The 16410-nt window shown below is 38.8% G+C and overlaps 1 protein-coding gene across 1 annotated transcript in view; it reads left to right on the top strand.

Moving 5' to 3' along the window:
• Nucleotides 1–13958, top strand: part of AASS (aminoadipate-semialdehyde synthase) — a 64834-nt gene extending 50876 nt beyond the window's left edge. Inside the window, exons 19-24 of the mRNA XM_036246725.1 lie at nt 5244–5411; nt 8680–8775; nt 10638–10753; nt 11413–11501; nt 12036–12212; nt 13477–13958. Coding sequence (XP_036102618.1) covers nt 5244–5411; nt 8680–8775; nt 10638–10753; nt 11413–11501; nt 12036–12212; nt 13477–13595 — 765 coding nt within the window. The 3' untranslated portion in view covers nt 13596–13958. The remainder of the gene's footprint in view (nt 1–5243; nt 5412–8679; nt 8776–10637; nt 10754–11412; nt 11502–12035; nt 12213–13476) is intronic.
• The last annotated feature ends 2452 nt before the right edge of the window (nt 13959–16410 follow it).

Here is a 16410-nt window from a genome sequence, read left to right as displayed (position 1 = left end):
CTTAGCTAACTGCCACAGTTAGAGTGCAAGTGGCACAGCCAGTAACCGAGTCACACTGGGCTACCTCCAGAGTTTATCCCCATAGCCTAAGGAAAGACTCATATTTGGGAACAAATGTGACTAGGCTGAGGGCCCCCCCTTTGCATGTTGTGACCTTGGTGCCTCCCTCCATTCTCCCCCTCTTCCTGGCCCTTCAGGGAGCGATAACTTACGTGACTAGATGTGTCTTGAAAAGATTACTCTGACAGCAGTATTATAAATTCTCAGTGTATCTGTGAATCTAAGTGTATGAACAAAGGAGGAAAGCGAAATAAGTTTCTTAGGAATGAGGTGCATGTCGTTAGCAGCCGTGGTCTTCTGAGCCTGTGGTGGGCAGTGTGGCTCCCAGCCTTGCTGCAGGCTGGGATTACCGACCAGTTTACAAAATCCTGATGTCTGGGCCCCATTCCCAGAGCTTCTGTTTCACCTGGGTTTTGGATCTTTAAAAATTCCTTAAGTGATTCCAATGTGCAGCTGAATTTGAGAGGAACCAATTTAGTGACCAGAGGACCAGAGCTGCACTTAAGAATCTACTAAACAAACAGGACACTGGCCCTGGCCGGTTTGGCGCAGTCGTTAGAGTGTCGGCCCTCAGATCAAAGGGGAAGCAACCAATTGATGTGTCTCATATTGATATTTCTCTTTCTCCCTCCCTCCCTCTCTTTCACTCTATCTAAAAAAAAAAAAAAAGGAAAAAATATCCTCGGGTGTGGATTAACAACAAACAAACAAATAAGTAAACAAACAGGACACTTAAATTTGATGCTGGAAAGATACACTTACATGTTTCAAGATATGAAACAGAACCCCTGAGTCTGTTCCAAGTGGTGGCACCTGTCACAATGTCACCAAAGACCAGGCAATTGTGAAGTTCCCTTGGAACTTTGTCTCCTGATGCATAATGTGAGCACCAGGGTTCCATCTAGTTCTCCAAGTCTGTGAATCATGAAGGTTTGGGCAAGAAACTCAGTCTGACATTCTACCAAGGACACATCTTTTTTCTGCCATAGCCTGTCTCCTGATGCCCCCTTCACCTCTGCAGTCTTGAAAAAGAGACTAGCTTAATAAGTGAATGCAGGAAAAATTCTTGCTTCATTTGGGCAAAATGCTTGTTTTCAGGAGGCCATATAAGTGATAAAGATGACTTTATGAACAATGAAACAATGAAAGGTCAGCAGAGTGCAACCCACAGAACACAGAACCCTTTGTTGTCAGTTGATGTCCGTTGACCTGGCTTTGTGAGTTCTGGCTGGGCTGGAGGGGCACTAGAATAATCATTTCATCTCTCTGAGCTTGGGCTCCAGTCTAAAGATAAACATAATAACAGCAGTCTTGCTGGGTCCCTGCCTTAGGGCTCAGTGAACTCACATAAATTACAATCTGCTTATCAGATTGTCAGGCATGTTATAAGTCTCTAGCAAACATTAGTGACCTGAAGAAATTGGTGGTGGAAAACTCAGGGAAAGGAAGAGGTTATTTTCAGGCAGCCGAAGTTGTATTTGTTGAATTTGAAGTTTTTTCCTTTCATCCTGAACTCCTTTCATAAAAAAAAGTGCTCTTGCATTGCCCTGACTCTGTGAAGGACACCAAGAGAAAACATGATGCTTTTCTTTGCTAAAATGATACTTTTTTCAAGGTCCCGCTCAAGTTTCCTCTTGTGGATGGATCTTTCCATGACCGCTCCGGCCCTTATTCACTATTCTTTTGTCTGGACTCCCACACTTTGTCTGTGTCTAAGAATTTCTCAGATGATGTATTATTCACTCAGTAATTCAAGTGTATCAGTCTGTCTCGCAACCCAGAAGTCTCTCTTGTGTTCTTATCCCTGCACTCCCTCTGGGACTGTGGAGCAGGCCTTACGTAATTCACAGTCATAAACGGGGAGCCAGGGGACCTCTGGCTTCTGCTTAAAAGTGAAGCCTTAAACTTTCCCAGCGACTTGGGCAGTGGCCTATGAATTAGGACATATCCGTTGTCCTACACCTTTGCAGTGATTTCCAGCCACTGGTGCGATCTCTAGCTTCTAACTTCTAGCCCTATTTCTAATGACACTTACTTTCCTTCCACATCTGTGGACACAGTGATTGTGTCTTGTTTTATCTCTGTTCCCTCCACGGGTGGTGGGATACTTTCCTATAATGGTGGCACCTGGGAATGACGTGCCAGAGCTTCACCATCACCCCCAGCAGCCTCCTTTCCCAAGCTACACATAGCTAACCGGGTCGGGACCGCTTGCTCTGCAAACACAGCGTTGCGATAAGTCTCCTAACGCTCAAGTTTGCCTGCAAGTCAAGTTTACCTTGACAGCCACACCCAACCCCTCCTTTGTAGGACATTCCATTTCTGCAAATGTTTCCTAAAGTATTTGTAAAATGAAACAAATGTTTTCACACACATGCATAAAAGCTGACACTACTCTCCATTGCCTGCAACCGTGCTTAATGCAGTTTTCAGGCAAAGAACTGGTCCAGAAATAAGCACCATTAAGGGTATAGATATGGCATAGGAGAAAGAACATGGCCATTGGAGTCAGGTAGGCCTGGGTTCAAATGTGCCTCTGGGTGACTCAGCCTCAGTTTTCACCTCTGAAAAATGGGTTATTGTGTGTGTTAATGGTAATGTCTCTAAGGCACCTGGAACACAGTGGGCCCTGAGTAAATGATTGTATATTTTCTGTGTTATATTTCTTTTTAATTTAATAATCAAGCTTATTATTGATTCTCATTGGTTAGGAGGGGCGTGTGTGTGTGTTTGTGTAAAGGAGTTGTATTTAGAACCACCTGCAGCAGCAGTGAGTAAGGAGCCACTGTTTCTGCTGGGATTGGGTCTTACATGTGAGTATTATTGAGTCAAAAAAATGCATATTCTTTACCAAATATATAAATAATTATTTCTGTCTTCATCCAAGTCATTAACAAAATATTAAACAAGACAGAGCTTATTAATGAAACTTATAATATGCCACTAGAAATACAAGTCTGAGATGATATCAAATGATAATGCAGTAATTGTGGGGTCAAGTTGCTTCAGCAGCTGTCAGTCTCTACAGGAATCATTATTGTTCAGCTTACATTTCCATGTTTTCTTCACAAGGATCTCACGGTAGACTTATGTATGAACCAGCTGATTTTGTTCTGATTAGTAAATTGCTGGAGTCTAGTAGTCTTTATTGAATGTTTCTGTAAAAAAAAATTTCTAACCTTCAAACAAGTAAATGAGATTTACATTGCCATAGGTTCTAGAAATGAGATGGGTTTGGAGACACTGAAGGTCAAGTATTGCTTTCTTAATAAATTTTTCTATAATATTTAGACTCCTAATAGAAGAACTTTGTTTTAAAGAAAGGGTGCAGAAATGGTTTCTCTTGAACCCGAAGAGTTTCATAGAAAAATGAAATAAACATTCTTTACTTTTTTTAGATTCTCCCTCCTGGAGTTTCAGATGGTGCTTGGCGTTCTACAAAATGAGCCTTTAAATGGAGAGTCTCCACTAGGCCTGACTCTATAGTCAACATAGTGTGTTTCCTTCTGGGCTTCAGCTGTAGAGAGACACACATTTTCATTTTGTCTCTTATACCAAGGCACATACAGAACCTTTCTACAAATAAGCCGTGGGAATCATTAGGTTTAGCTGGAGATTCCTGTTGGCGAATCCCTCAGCGTTCCCCCAAGGGTCACTGATGTGCAGGATTGTTCTGTGCAGGTTCACACATGTGTTCAGAACTTGTTTCCCATGGTGCAAGCAGGACAAAATCCAGTTCCACCAGCAGCCACACCCCGTGCCTGAGAATCTGAGCCCCGATTTATATCATTCCAGGATTTTTTCTGTTATATCAAGGATGATCGTAAACCTCACCAGCTAAAAGAAAAATTTAGTCTTTTAATCAAAATTAAAGAGAAAAAAATGCTTCACTGCATTTTGAGTATGTGCTGGGGAGGGTAAGGGGTACTAGGATTACTGAGAAATTATCCTCACCCAAGGACTTTTTTTTTTTTTTTTTTTTTCATTTATTTTCAGATAGAGTGGGAGGGAAAGAGGGAGGAAGAGAGAGAGAGAAATATCGATGTGAGAGAGACATATCAACTGGTTGCCACCCACATGACCCCAACTGAGGCGGGGACAAACTGCGACTGAGGTATGTGTCCTTAGTAGGAACTGAACCCAGGACTCTGAGGTTCACAGGCCGATGCTCTAACTGCTGAGCCAAACTGGCCAAGCCAGATTACTGAGAAATTAAAAGAGCTCGGTCATTGGTAATTTAAATTCTCATCAGCAGTAAGATTGGGGGTAGCACTTTCTTGAGTTTCACTATTTGTTCATTGGGTTGTTTTTCTTGTGAGGGGACATGTCCCCCACTCCTTGTCTCTAACATACCACTGTATGTTGACTAGTCTGGGCTGTGGGGTCCTTATAATTGTTCCAGCACAGCTCCTGGAACTTGGTAGACATTCAGGAAATGTTTATTCAATAAATAAAGGAGTGAATGGAGTCAGGAACTGTATCTTGTCCATCATTCTTATTCCCTCAGTGAGCGGGATCCAGTACCACAGAGTAGGTGCTCAGTAAATGCTAACTGTGTGAATGAAATATACAAGGCTGGTGCATGATGTGGATTCAGAAGCGGGGACGGGAGTAAAGAAAAAGAACAGTAAGAACATTGCCATTGCTCTTTGAGCACAGAAGCCATTTAAGTGAGTGTCTTTTAGCTTATTGTTTGTTTAAAAACAAAACTCCATAGTATGAGAGAAAGTAAAGAAAACAAGATCTTAGTAAAAATGCTAAATGCTTACATCTGATTTTCAACTTTGAGAGGAGAGGAAGGGATTGTGGGGAGGGTGAATTGGGTAAAGGAGGTCAAATGTGTGGTAGTGGAATACAACTAGATTTTTATTGGTGAGCATGCAATCGAGGATACAAATATCAAACTAATGTTGTAGATCTGAAATATGTAATATGTTACTAACCAATTGTTGTTTCAATGAATTTAATAAAAATTAAAAAATAAAATGAAGTTTGGGAGCATAATTGATTTGTGAATTATCATATTAGTGAAACAGCTGGAGTATGGAAAGTAAAGTATTTTTCAAAAAAACATTTCTATTGCTTCCTTTGAAAACTTTGATTTCTTTATTATGCAAATAACACAGATAAATTCAAGGGGGACACAGTATTGTAACCCGGTGTACCTTTTCGATGTTCCTCAGGTTGTGAACGTTGCAGGGGGTGTCTCCTTCCTTGATGCAGTCACCCCCATGGACTATTACCCTGGGTTGAATTTGGAAGGCTATCCTAACAGAGACAGTACAAAATATGCTGAGATTTATGGCATTTCATCTGCTCACACTTTGTTGCGGGGGACACTAAGATATAAGGTAAGCGACTGTGTTTCAGATAAAACATGTTGCCTGTTTTGACGTAAAGTGAAGTGTATGCTTCATTTTTCTTAGTAATCAAAATAATTGAGATGCTAGGCCAGGCTGGAATCTGTTTCCACACGACTATTGATTAAGAGGCATTAGGAGACAACTCAAAATGGTTTGAGCAAAAAGGGATTTTTGACTCAAGAACAGCAGGGGTCAGGCAGAGGACTCGCTTCAGGTGTAATGCGTTTCGGGGAGCCAGGTGAACACTGTGGGCCTTGGTTTCTCTTCACCTCTTAGGTCTTCCTTCCCAGGCTCCCACAGTGGCAGGATGGTGGTAGCATTTCCAACCTCTTAGGTTCAAATCCAGGAAGAATGAAAAAGTGCATCATCTTCATAGCTAAAAATGTAATTTTTGTCTCATTAGCCCCTGAGGCCAGTGGGATGAAATGTGCCAATTAGCTTTGCCCTCAGTGTGTGTTCCTAAAGCTGAAGATGGAGTCAGCCTCATTTTCCCCCCAGCAAATCTTTTTACCACAAAATGCGGTATAAATTCTAGAAGCATAAATACAACTGTTCACTACACATTTATTAATCACAAGAGTAGTTACCAGTATAACCAGAGTAGACAATTTCAGTGAAATTGTTTGCTAGGGCTGTTATAACAAGTTACAACTAACTAGGTGGCCTGAAACAACAGACGTTTACTTTCTCACCATTCAGGAGGTCAGAGTCTGAAATCAGAGTATGGGCAGGGCTGGTACCTGTTCATTCTTAAAGAGAAGACAACCACTACATTTTGTACTCTTTAGCACTTCTGCTGCATTCGTTGGCACGTAGCATTTACTCTCAGCATTTTAAGTTAGATTTTATGTATATTTTTCTTGTCTCCTGAAACAGATTTTAAGCCCCTGGAGGGCAGGTACCTGTTGTGAATGTGATTCCTTACTGTTCGGGAATCAGCTGAGATGCCTGTGGTAACATCCTAAGGGGTCTAGGAACCCCAGGTGTTCTATAAGCCTGTAGGCACAACAGAAATTTTAGTCTGAATCGAACCAAACCACCCCCAGCTCTGGCACATTTCTTGATTCTGTTGTCTTCAATTTTTTCTCAGAATAAAATTAGTAACTGTGTGTGTGTGTGTTGGGGTGGGGGGTTGTAGGAATTAGGATTGTATGTTACTTTTAGGTATAGTCTTTGGCTAAATATGTAGACCCAGAAACAGGATTTTAAGAGATTTAAGAATTGAACCAAGCTCTCAATCATGTGGTAAGAGCCACACGACAGAACCCAACACTGGAGGATGGAAGATGTCACAGTGTTCATATCCATGAGGGTCACAGTCCTGAGCAATGTCAACAACCTTTCTATAACCTGATTATTCTTTTTGGTATTAGAGATGAGACACTATCATCCAAGCGTGATGGAGACACCTTGGATAATATTTGGCACCTGCCCATCACCTGCTTGTCCTTGAAGACTCAGTTTGATATCAACTTTCCATGGAATCTTTCTTAACTTCTTCTCTGTGACTGCCCCCCCCCTCCCAATTTATGTGAGATCCCATAGCTGTGTGTTGACCTCTGTCATAGCACCTGTAATATTCTACTGCATTGTAGTCAGCAGTGGCCATGTAGCTTTGCTCACTATGTACTAGACATCTTTTTGTTTGACTTATCCAACTTTTCTACTGGATTTCAGTTTCTTCATGGGTGAGGACTTCATTTATCATCTCTGTGGTCTCAGCCCCTAGCACAAGTCTGACATGTGGCAGCAATTTGCTAAATGCTTACTGATGAATGAATACATACAATAAATTCATTTCTAGAGGTTACCATAAAAATATATTTCCAAGATTAAAAAATATCTTGAAATGTCTCAGTATTTGAGATGTTGGATGAAGGGATCTCTGCCACTTATCAGATTCTAGAAACAAGCTGGAGATATTGTTTTTTTTGTTTCTTCTATTTGAACTATATTTGCATTGGATAAGATAAAATAAATGTGTATTCTTTAGTAACCTTTGAACAGTTTGAATAATACAACCTTTCAGAAATGTGAAAACTACTAGGTGGCCACACATTAAATGGTGAACTGTCTGATGTTTACAGAAACTTTTATATGTTAATACTTTATTGTTTGCTAAAATAATTTTACATTCTTTTCTTCCTCCTCCTGCTGCTTCTCCTCCTCCTCCTCTGCTCATTCCCTGTCTCTCTGTCTCAGTTTCTGTAATTGCAGCAGATACAAAGCCCTTTATTTGCCCCCCCCCCCCCATTTGCTCACAGAAGAACATACAATTATGGACTTCAATCACTTCATCATCATTCAGAATCTATTCATCCGGTCACTTGTTCTCTTTCAGCTTACTGGAATGATGAATAATTGGATGAGGGCATGGACACACACACACACACACACACACACACACACACACACACACATTCTCTATTTACAGTTCAGCAGCTGAATAGACAATTACAATTTGTGTCAAGTGCCATAAGAGAGATATGTGTAAAATGCTACAGGAATACAGAGAAGAAGGGGGCTCAGTAGGTATGCTGAGCTGGGTCTTAAGGAAGGAGTAAACATTTTATCTGTGAAGAAGGGTGGCTCCCACATCCCATGCACAGAGGCCCAGGTCTCTGGAAGAATGAAGCATGTTTGGGGAATAGTGAGTGGTGGAGATGCCGATTAGTGAGTCAGGCTGGAGGGGCATATTGGAATGGGTTTTATGTAATATACCAAGAACTTCAGACTTGTCCTGTAGACAATGAAGAGCACATGTGGAATTTTTATGAGTTATGACATTGTGGAAAATCTTTCTGATCTACCTTTTTGTCCTGCTCTCTATATGCATTAGAATAGTGGTTCTTAATCATTGGAATGGATTATTTGCTTTTGGTGACTATTCTTAAAAGCCCCTTCTTTCTTTATGAGAGAAAACAACTGTCCTATTGAAGACTGTTTGCTGAACTGAAAGTTTATGACGCAAAAGGAAATTTGCCGTTATGCTTCCAGAGAATACCACCCGATGATCCCAGAAGAAAAAGTAAAGACCCAAGTTTTGCAATCTCTCCTATGTAAACCAATGGAATTGTAACACTATTGATTTTGTTTTGAACCTGAAGGAGGTTGCATCCACATGAGCAATGCAAATGACTCTTTCAGCCCGCTTTCTAAACAAGTTATAAAGATAGATCCCTCTTTCAAAAAAAAAAGTAATTTTTTTTCTTTGAAGAGAATATTTTCATATACTGCTTAATACTTCTCATTACAGGGATATGCCAAAGCTTTGAATGGATTTGTGAAATTGGGTCTTATAAACAGAGATGCATTTCCTGCCCTTCGACGTGAGGCCAAGCCTCTCACCTGGGTGAGTGATTCCATAATTACGCGTTGTCTGCTGCTCTGCAGAAATGCCTTCTGACATGGTCAGGTTTGAACTTGGTTTGGACCAGCAAAAGAACCCATTCGGTGGCTTGTGCACAGGAAGATAAACCCTAGCCCCAAAGTCCCCTTTCCCTTCACGGTGATGAGAGAATGGAGGGAGCATGGAGAAAGCTTGGAGGCTGGCCCCCTGGGCCTGTTTCCTCAGCAACTTCTACTACTTGATGGCTCCTTCATCCCCAGGAAGAGATGAACTTGTTCTCTGAGCTCTGCCACTAGTCTACCTGGTGACCCAGTGAGAGGAGTTAAGTTTGGGCCTCTTAAAACATAACACATGAGGGCGGCTGGTGACACCACAGAACTGGATTCCTAACCCATGAATCCCGTCAGTTCTTTCATTTGGCCGTTTGTAATGAAGTGGAATTTGAATTTTCAGTTCCTAAGCTCATCCCGTATCTGTGTTGTATTAAAATTCCAGAGGCACCCTGGCCAGTGTGACTTGGTTGGTCGTTGTGCCGAGCACTGAAAGATTGTTGCTTCAATTCCAGGTCAGGGCACATGCCTGGGTGGTGGGCTCAATCCCCTGTAGAGCGTGTCCAGGAGGCAGCCGGTTGATGTTTCACTTTCAGATCAATGTTTCTCTTTCTCTCTCCCTTCCTCTCTCTAAAAATCAATTAAAATTAATCTTAAAAAAAAAAAAAAAATCCTAGAGGCTCAGTGTTGGAAGGGACTTTAGAGGCTTGGAACTAATGTAAAGTAGAGCTCCCACTATCTGCCTGGAATTAACTTGTTATTAGCTGGCCATTCAACTTAAATTAATGTTGCCCATATTCCAATAGAAATGCCAGAAACTTATCACAGGGAGAAAAGGATTAATATACTAATCCTAATAAGTCTCCCCAAAGAAACTTTGGTATTCTTGCTAGTCAGTTGCTTTTCGACTCAGTTTTTTTGTATACCCAAGAGCCTTTCCAATTCAAGTTTACCTTCCATAAATGTACTTGTTGGACAGGAGTGAATAAGTGTCTCTCCAATAAGTTGGACAGGAGAGTGAATCTGGGGGTGAGGCAGCTGCATTGGGAAGGTTGATCCAGGTATTCTTGGAGTTGGTCCCAGTATCTTGGTAGCTATAGTCTAGAATAAAGATTGGCAAACTTTTTTTTTTTTTTTGTAAAAGACCAGATTAAAAATATGTTAGGCTAGTCTTTATGGTCCATGAGATGTCTGTCAGACTACCACTCAGTTCTGCCATAGATCAACAAATGAGCAAGTTTTAATAAAAATTTTTATTTGCAAAGCCAGGTGGTGAACTGATTTTGTTTTTCCTTAAACTGAAGCATAACTTTTCCCTTGGGAGCCTGAAAAAAAGTCTTGTTTAGAAAGTAGAAAAAGCTATGACCACTGTTAAGTTTTCTTCCTTTGAGATTTTATTATCTGCAAGGTCTTTTTCATCTCTGGGACCTACAGAATAACTCTGGTTACTACGAGCATCCACAGCAGTAAGCCTCTTCCACTCATCCTGGCCAAACTGGACTGCTGGGAGCGAGAGGAAATGAGTGAACAAGTGATGGAGACGATGTACAAGGACAGGAAATGTGATGCCAATATGATACCCTCTGCTTAGCATGGATTTAATGTTATGGCTCATTTTTGTTGCTCAAATATCATTCTGGAATACCATTCATTTATTTATGTGTGGGTGTGCAGACACATATGCACATGTATGTGTTACAATTTACTATTTCTAATTTAATTCAAGGTGCATTTGAAGTCCAATGTCTTAATAAAATACTTTCTCAACTTATTTTATTAGGAACTTAGAATTTTTATTTTTATTTTTCTAACCAGAGAGAGCTTCTTTGTGATCTAGTTGGGATTTCACCTTCCTCCAAGCATGGTGTGCTTAAAGAAGCTGTCTCCAAGAAACTAGGAGGAGACAGTACCCAGCTGGAGGCTGTTGAACGGTAGGTGCCCCCCAGTCAACATAGAGCAAACTAGTTGATAGATGATTACTTAGTTCTGTTTCATCAAAGAAAGGTAAAAATAAAACCAAACATTTTACATTGTCTTTGCTTAATCTGCAGGTTTAGTGTTGGCCTGTTTTAGAGAGATCATCATATACCTATTCATGTGGGGATGAAATGTAGATTAAGAAAGAAATTCAATGGCAATTATAACTTGAGAAATACTTATTTTGAAACAATTACTACTCAGTTCCCAAGAAAGGTGGAATTCTTTTTTTTTTTTCCTGCAGGAGAATTACCCTGTCTTTTCCCAACTATTTTAAAACATTCATTCACATGGCCATGCCACATTTTGTTGTCATCCTTAATGTGGGAGTACTAACCTGCAAGATAATCTCATAAAAAGCTATGCAACAGTGTGGATTTCCAATGTGTCAGTTTTGCCCCAGAGAGCTGCCTGGGAGGATCTAGGGATGATTCTTAAGGTTATAACATTACTATTGTTATTATTTTTTTTACCATTTAGGAGAGTCTATGACTTGAACTGTCATTTGATGATCATTTTCTTCAAGATTAAATCCAAGGAGCACTCCCTTCTGCTTCCTTGTGAGAATATGTACTAGACTTGTACTAATGCAGCCATCTCCTGTGTTTCTCAGGTTGGGCTTACTTGGAGATGAACAAGTCCCTCAGGCAGAGTCTGTTGTGGATGCACTTTCCAAGCATTTGGCTGTGAAACTTTCCTATGGTAAGCCATTGGATATTAGCTGAACATCTCAGAAAAAGTAACATAAGATGCAGTCAGAACAACGAGCAATTATCTTGGAGGGCTGGAGCCAAGGAGTAGGAGTGGGTAATACCACATGAAAAAAACAGCACTTGACTATTTTTCCAGAGGGACAAATGAGAGAACTATTAAGTAAGAATGAACTTGGGTAATACAGAAAAGGAACATATTATTAGTTTTGCTTTAATTTTTAGCTAATTTGGAAAAGGTGAAGGAGCACGTTTGAGAGAAAGGTGGATGGCTTCCACAGCAGTGCCCCCGTGTCTGTAGCCAGGCTGTAGTGCTAGCAACTTGGATAGAAGAATGTAATTCGAGTTACAATTTCCTTGAGTTTTCCAATGGGCCTTTGGGCTACAAAGCAGTGTGGCTAATTGTCTAAGAGCCATATGTAACGGGAGGGCAATGTGTGAAGGCGGAAGGGCAACAGTGGAGAGGAAATCCAATACTGGAGTTGTGATGACAATGCCTTTTCAATGTCTGTGTATCTATTTTAAGGTCCTGGAGAGAAAGATATGATTGTGATGAGAGACAGCTTTGGGATCAGACATCCTTCTGGACATTTAGAAAATAAAATTATTGATCTTGTGGTGTATGGAGATGTCAATGGCTTTTCAGCAATGGCTAAAACTGTGGGGTTACCCACTGCTATGGCTGCCAAAATGTTGCTTGATGGTAAGTTCTTTTGTCTCCTTATCTCCAAGTCATTCAGTGCCTGGACATCAAATAACTATTCATGAGTGTGACACTGCATTCACTAAAAGTGAACCATCTCAGAAGATCCGGGTGCTGGCTGACTGGGAGATGACTCTGTGGGGAGTAAAAATCATGGGTTTGGAGTTGAACCTGCTTTCTGTCCCAGCTCACGAGATGTCTAAGTGATGAGGTGCACTTGACTCAGCATCTCTGAGTTCCCTCATCTTTAAATTGGACTGTCATCTCCAATTCATAGGGTTGTTGTGACATTAAAGAGAAATAATACATAAAACTCCTACCACATGGAGGGACCTCTAGGCAATGTTAACTCCATTTATTTCTTTGATTTTTCATATTTTGGGGATGGTAACACTGAAATAGCAAAGTATCTTTACTTCCAGATCTTCTAATGTAAAGACCATGTTTTATTTTATTTTTGTGTTTTTGCTGGAAAGCACTCTCTTTTTTTGAGACTGTGTTTTATTAATCTTCATGTCTCAATATATTATCAGTATTCAATAAATATTTTGAACAAAATGAATTCAAATTTTAACTCTCCACTCTTCCCTTGAGATCACATATATGTTCAAGTTAGCATTGCCTCTGAATATAATACCCCACTTAGACCTTGTGAAAGTGTGAGAAGAGTAGAAAACATCAAAGCATATCAATATCAGATGATGAGATATTATAGATATGCTATCTGTAAGAGCACATTAGCCAATATCAAGGTAAACCATGTACTTAGTTACTGAGGAATCAGAAGGATGAAGTAATGAAGGATGAGGTCATAATGGCTTTTAAGGAACATGTCCATTCTTACTGTTTCAGCAATCTCAACAGATACCTGTGCCCAAATAACCAGATGGGTTTCAATTCATTCTGTTGGTGTTATGCTTTAAAAAAAGATGACATCAGTAAATAAAGCACACCAGTTAGATTTACTTTACTGTCTTATTATACTTTATTCTCTGATTTTCTTGACAGAAATTATTGTAGTTAAGTGTATAAAGTCTGACACTATCCCTAAGTCCAGCTGTGTTTTCAATCTAAAATTAACCCTTTTTCTTTGCAGAGTATTGATTAAGTCATACTTTAACAGGGGACCATTAGGCAGCTATTTTAAAAATGTTTAGTCCTACAATTCATTTACTCTGATTTTACTGCTATATGGAGATTCTTGCTGCAGAAATTAGCATTTAATTACCTTTAAAATGGTAACTACAAATTTATTTTCTTTCAGGTGAAATTCATGCTAAAGGCCTGATGGGACCCTTTTCAAAGGAGATCTATGGACCAATATTGGAGCGAATTAAAGCGGAAGGCATTATCTATACAACACAGAGCACAATCAAACCTTGACTGAGAATTACTTTATTTTGATCTTCCCATGCAATACAGCTCTGAACATGTGTGCAACAAACATGTTTGCTACAGTGCTATTTTAAAATATAAAACATATATTTTGATTAAGTCACTACAATGGTGTTTTTGAAATATGAATCTCTATTTTCATACACAAATATTTGGAACAGGATATGCCAGTGATTTCCAGAGAAATTTAATAATTCTATTATGTATTTTTTCACATGTATAAAAGTGATAATGATTTTGCTATTTGTTAATTTATTGTGCAACTGTTTTCCTATGAGAATATATTTTCCTATACTCAGCAAATGAAGTTTCATCTTTTTAGATAGAAAATATTTTCTCAACACCACAGAAATACAAAGGATTGTAAGAGACTACTACAAACAATGCTATGCCAACAAATTGAAAAACCTGGAAGAAATGGATATATATTTAGAAACATACAAACTTCCAAGACTGAGTCATGAAGAAATAGAAATTCTGAGTAGGCCAATTCAGATAATGAAATTGAATCAGTAGTTTAAAAACTCCCCAAAACAAAGTCTAGGACCAAATGGCTTCGCAGGTGAATTCTACCAAACATTTAAGAAGAGTAAACACCTATCTTTCTCAAATTATGCTAAGAAATTAGAGAGGAAGGAACACTTCCAAACTCACAGGAATAGATTGAAAGTTCAGAAATAACCCTTACCTTTATGGTCAATTAATTTTTTTAAAGGGTAGGACAATTTACTAGAGGAAAATGGTATTTTCATCAATTGATGCTGGAACAACAGAATATCTACTTTTTTAGGAATAAAGTTGAACCCTTCACAGCACATATAAAAATTAAGTCAAAGTGAACCAAAGGCCTAAATATAAGAGCAAACACTAGAAGACTATTAGGAAAAATTATAGGCATAATTCTTCATGACCTTGGTTTTATGGCAATAACTTGTTAGATAAATTACATCGAAAGCACAAGCAACAAAAGAAAAAAAAAGATAAATTATACATCATCGTAATAAAAATCTTTTGGGCTTCCAAGGATAGCATCAAAGAAGCAAAAAGACAATCCACAGAATGAGAGAAAATTTTTGCAAATCATATATCAGGTAAGGGAGGAACTTGTATTTAGAATATATGAAGAACTACTATAACCCAATAAAAAGACAAAGATCCCAATGTAAAGAAATGGACAAAGGATCTGAATTGACAGTTCTCCAAAGGTAAACAAAAGGCTAATAAGCACATGAAAAGATGCTCAACATCATCAGCTATCAGAGAAATGCAAGTCAAACTTACAATGAGGTATCACTTTATACTTACCATGATAGTTATAATAAAAAAAGATAATAAAAAGTGCTGGTGAAGATGTAGAGAGATTGGAACCCCCATAAAAGTGCTGATGGAAATGTAAAATGGTACAGTTGCTTGGGAAAACAGTTTAACATAAAGGCTAAACATAGTTATATGACCCAGCAATTCCACTTTTAAGTATATACCCAAAAGAAATGAAAACATATGTCTGTGCAAAAACTTGCAAACCAATGTTTTTAGCAGCATTATTCATAATAGCCCAAAATGAAAACAACCCAAATGCCAGTCATTTAATAAATGCATAAACAAAATGCGGCGTATTCATACAATGGACTTTTTGGCAATAAAAAAGACATGAAGTACTGAAACAGACTACAACAGGGATGAACCTTGAAAGCATTATGCTAGGTGAAAGAAGCCAGAAAGAAAATATATGATTTCATTTATATAAAATGTCCAGAATAGTCAAACCTATATACAAAGAAAGTAGATTAGTGGTTACTTAGGGCTAGGGGTGAGTGGGAGTGACTAATAAGTTTGGGGTTCCTTTTTAGGGTGATGAAAATGTACAGTTGATTGTAATAATGGTGGGACAATTCTGAATATACTTAAAAAATCACTGAGCTGTATACTTTGAATGTGAATTGTATGATATGTGAATTAAATCTTAAGTTGTTACAAAAGAGATTCAATTACAAATAAAATTTATTTTTATCTCTTGGGGAAAACATTATATAGATAACTAATTCTAAAATTTTTTAAATGTTATAAACATACACATTTAGTGTATATGTTTGACTTTCATAGACTGCTCATATCCTGGATATGAAACTAATTCTACCCTTGAAATAGTAGGTATTGTATCTGGAGTATATATGGCAGCCGAGAAAGCATCTATGCTGTTTGAAAAGGATCACAGTTGATTAAGGCCTGGTCCTGCCTGTCACAAATTATACATGGAGATCAATAATCTGTTAATAAGTGAAGACATTCTGTTATGGAAGTTTTCATGACATTGAGTGTAACATAATCAATTTAGAAATTGAACTTCTTTCCACCCCCAATCTTGAAGAGTGACTGATGGAATGGGAACTAGGGAACTAACACCTTGGGTGGGAGTTGTTGAGACCTCGATGAAATTAACTGCTTTGGGTTTCATGACAGCAGTGATAAAGGGAATATGACTGAAGGGCTGGTTTAATGTCACTGCTAGAAAGGAAATGTCAGTAAGCTTGAGTAAAGACATCACATTGGCTTACAGTAACAAGTTTTTCAGAAGAAATTTCATAATAAAGATGGTAGTGGTAGGATCTGAGGATGAATGAGTAGATTATAGTCATAAGCATGTGACTATCGGGGGGTCAAAAAATTTAGATGGTAAATAAATATTTTAGGCTTTGAAGGCTAAAGGGTGTCAACTGCTCATTTCTGCCTTTGTAGCGTGAAAGCATCCGTAGATGGTACGTAAATGAGTGGCATGACTTTGTACCATTAAAACTTTATTTAT

Source organism: Molossus molossus, unplaced genomic scaffold (assembly GCF_014108415.1).
Source record: "Molossus molossus isolate mMolMol1 unplaced genomic scaffold, mMolMol1.p scaffold_m16_p_7, whole genome shotgun sequence".
Lineage (NCBI taxonomy): Eukaryota > Metazoa > Chordata > Mammalia > Chiroptera > Molossidae > Molossus > Molossus molossus.
The sequence above is the reverse complement of the archived record's forward strand: the minus strand, read 5'-3'. Positions and strand labels throughout refer to the sequence as shown.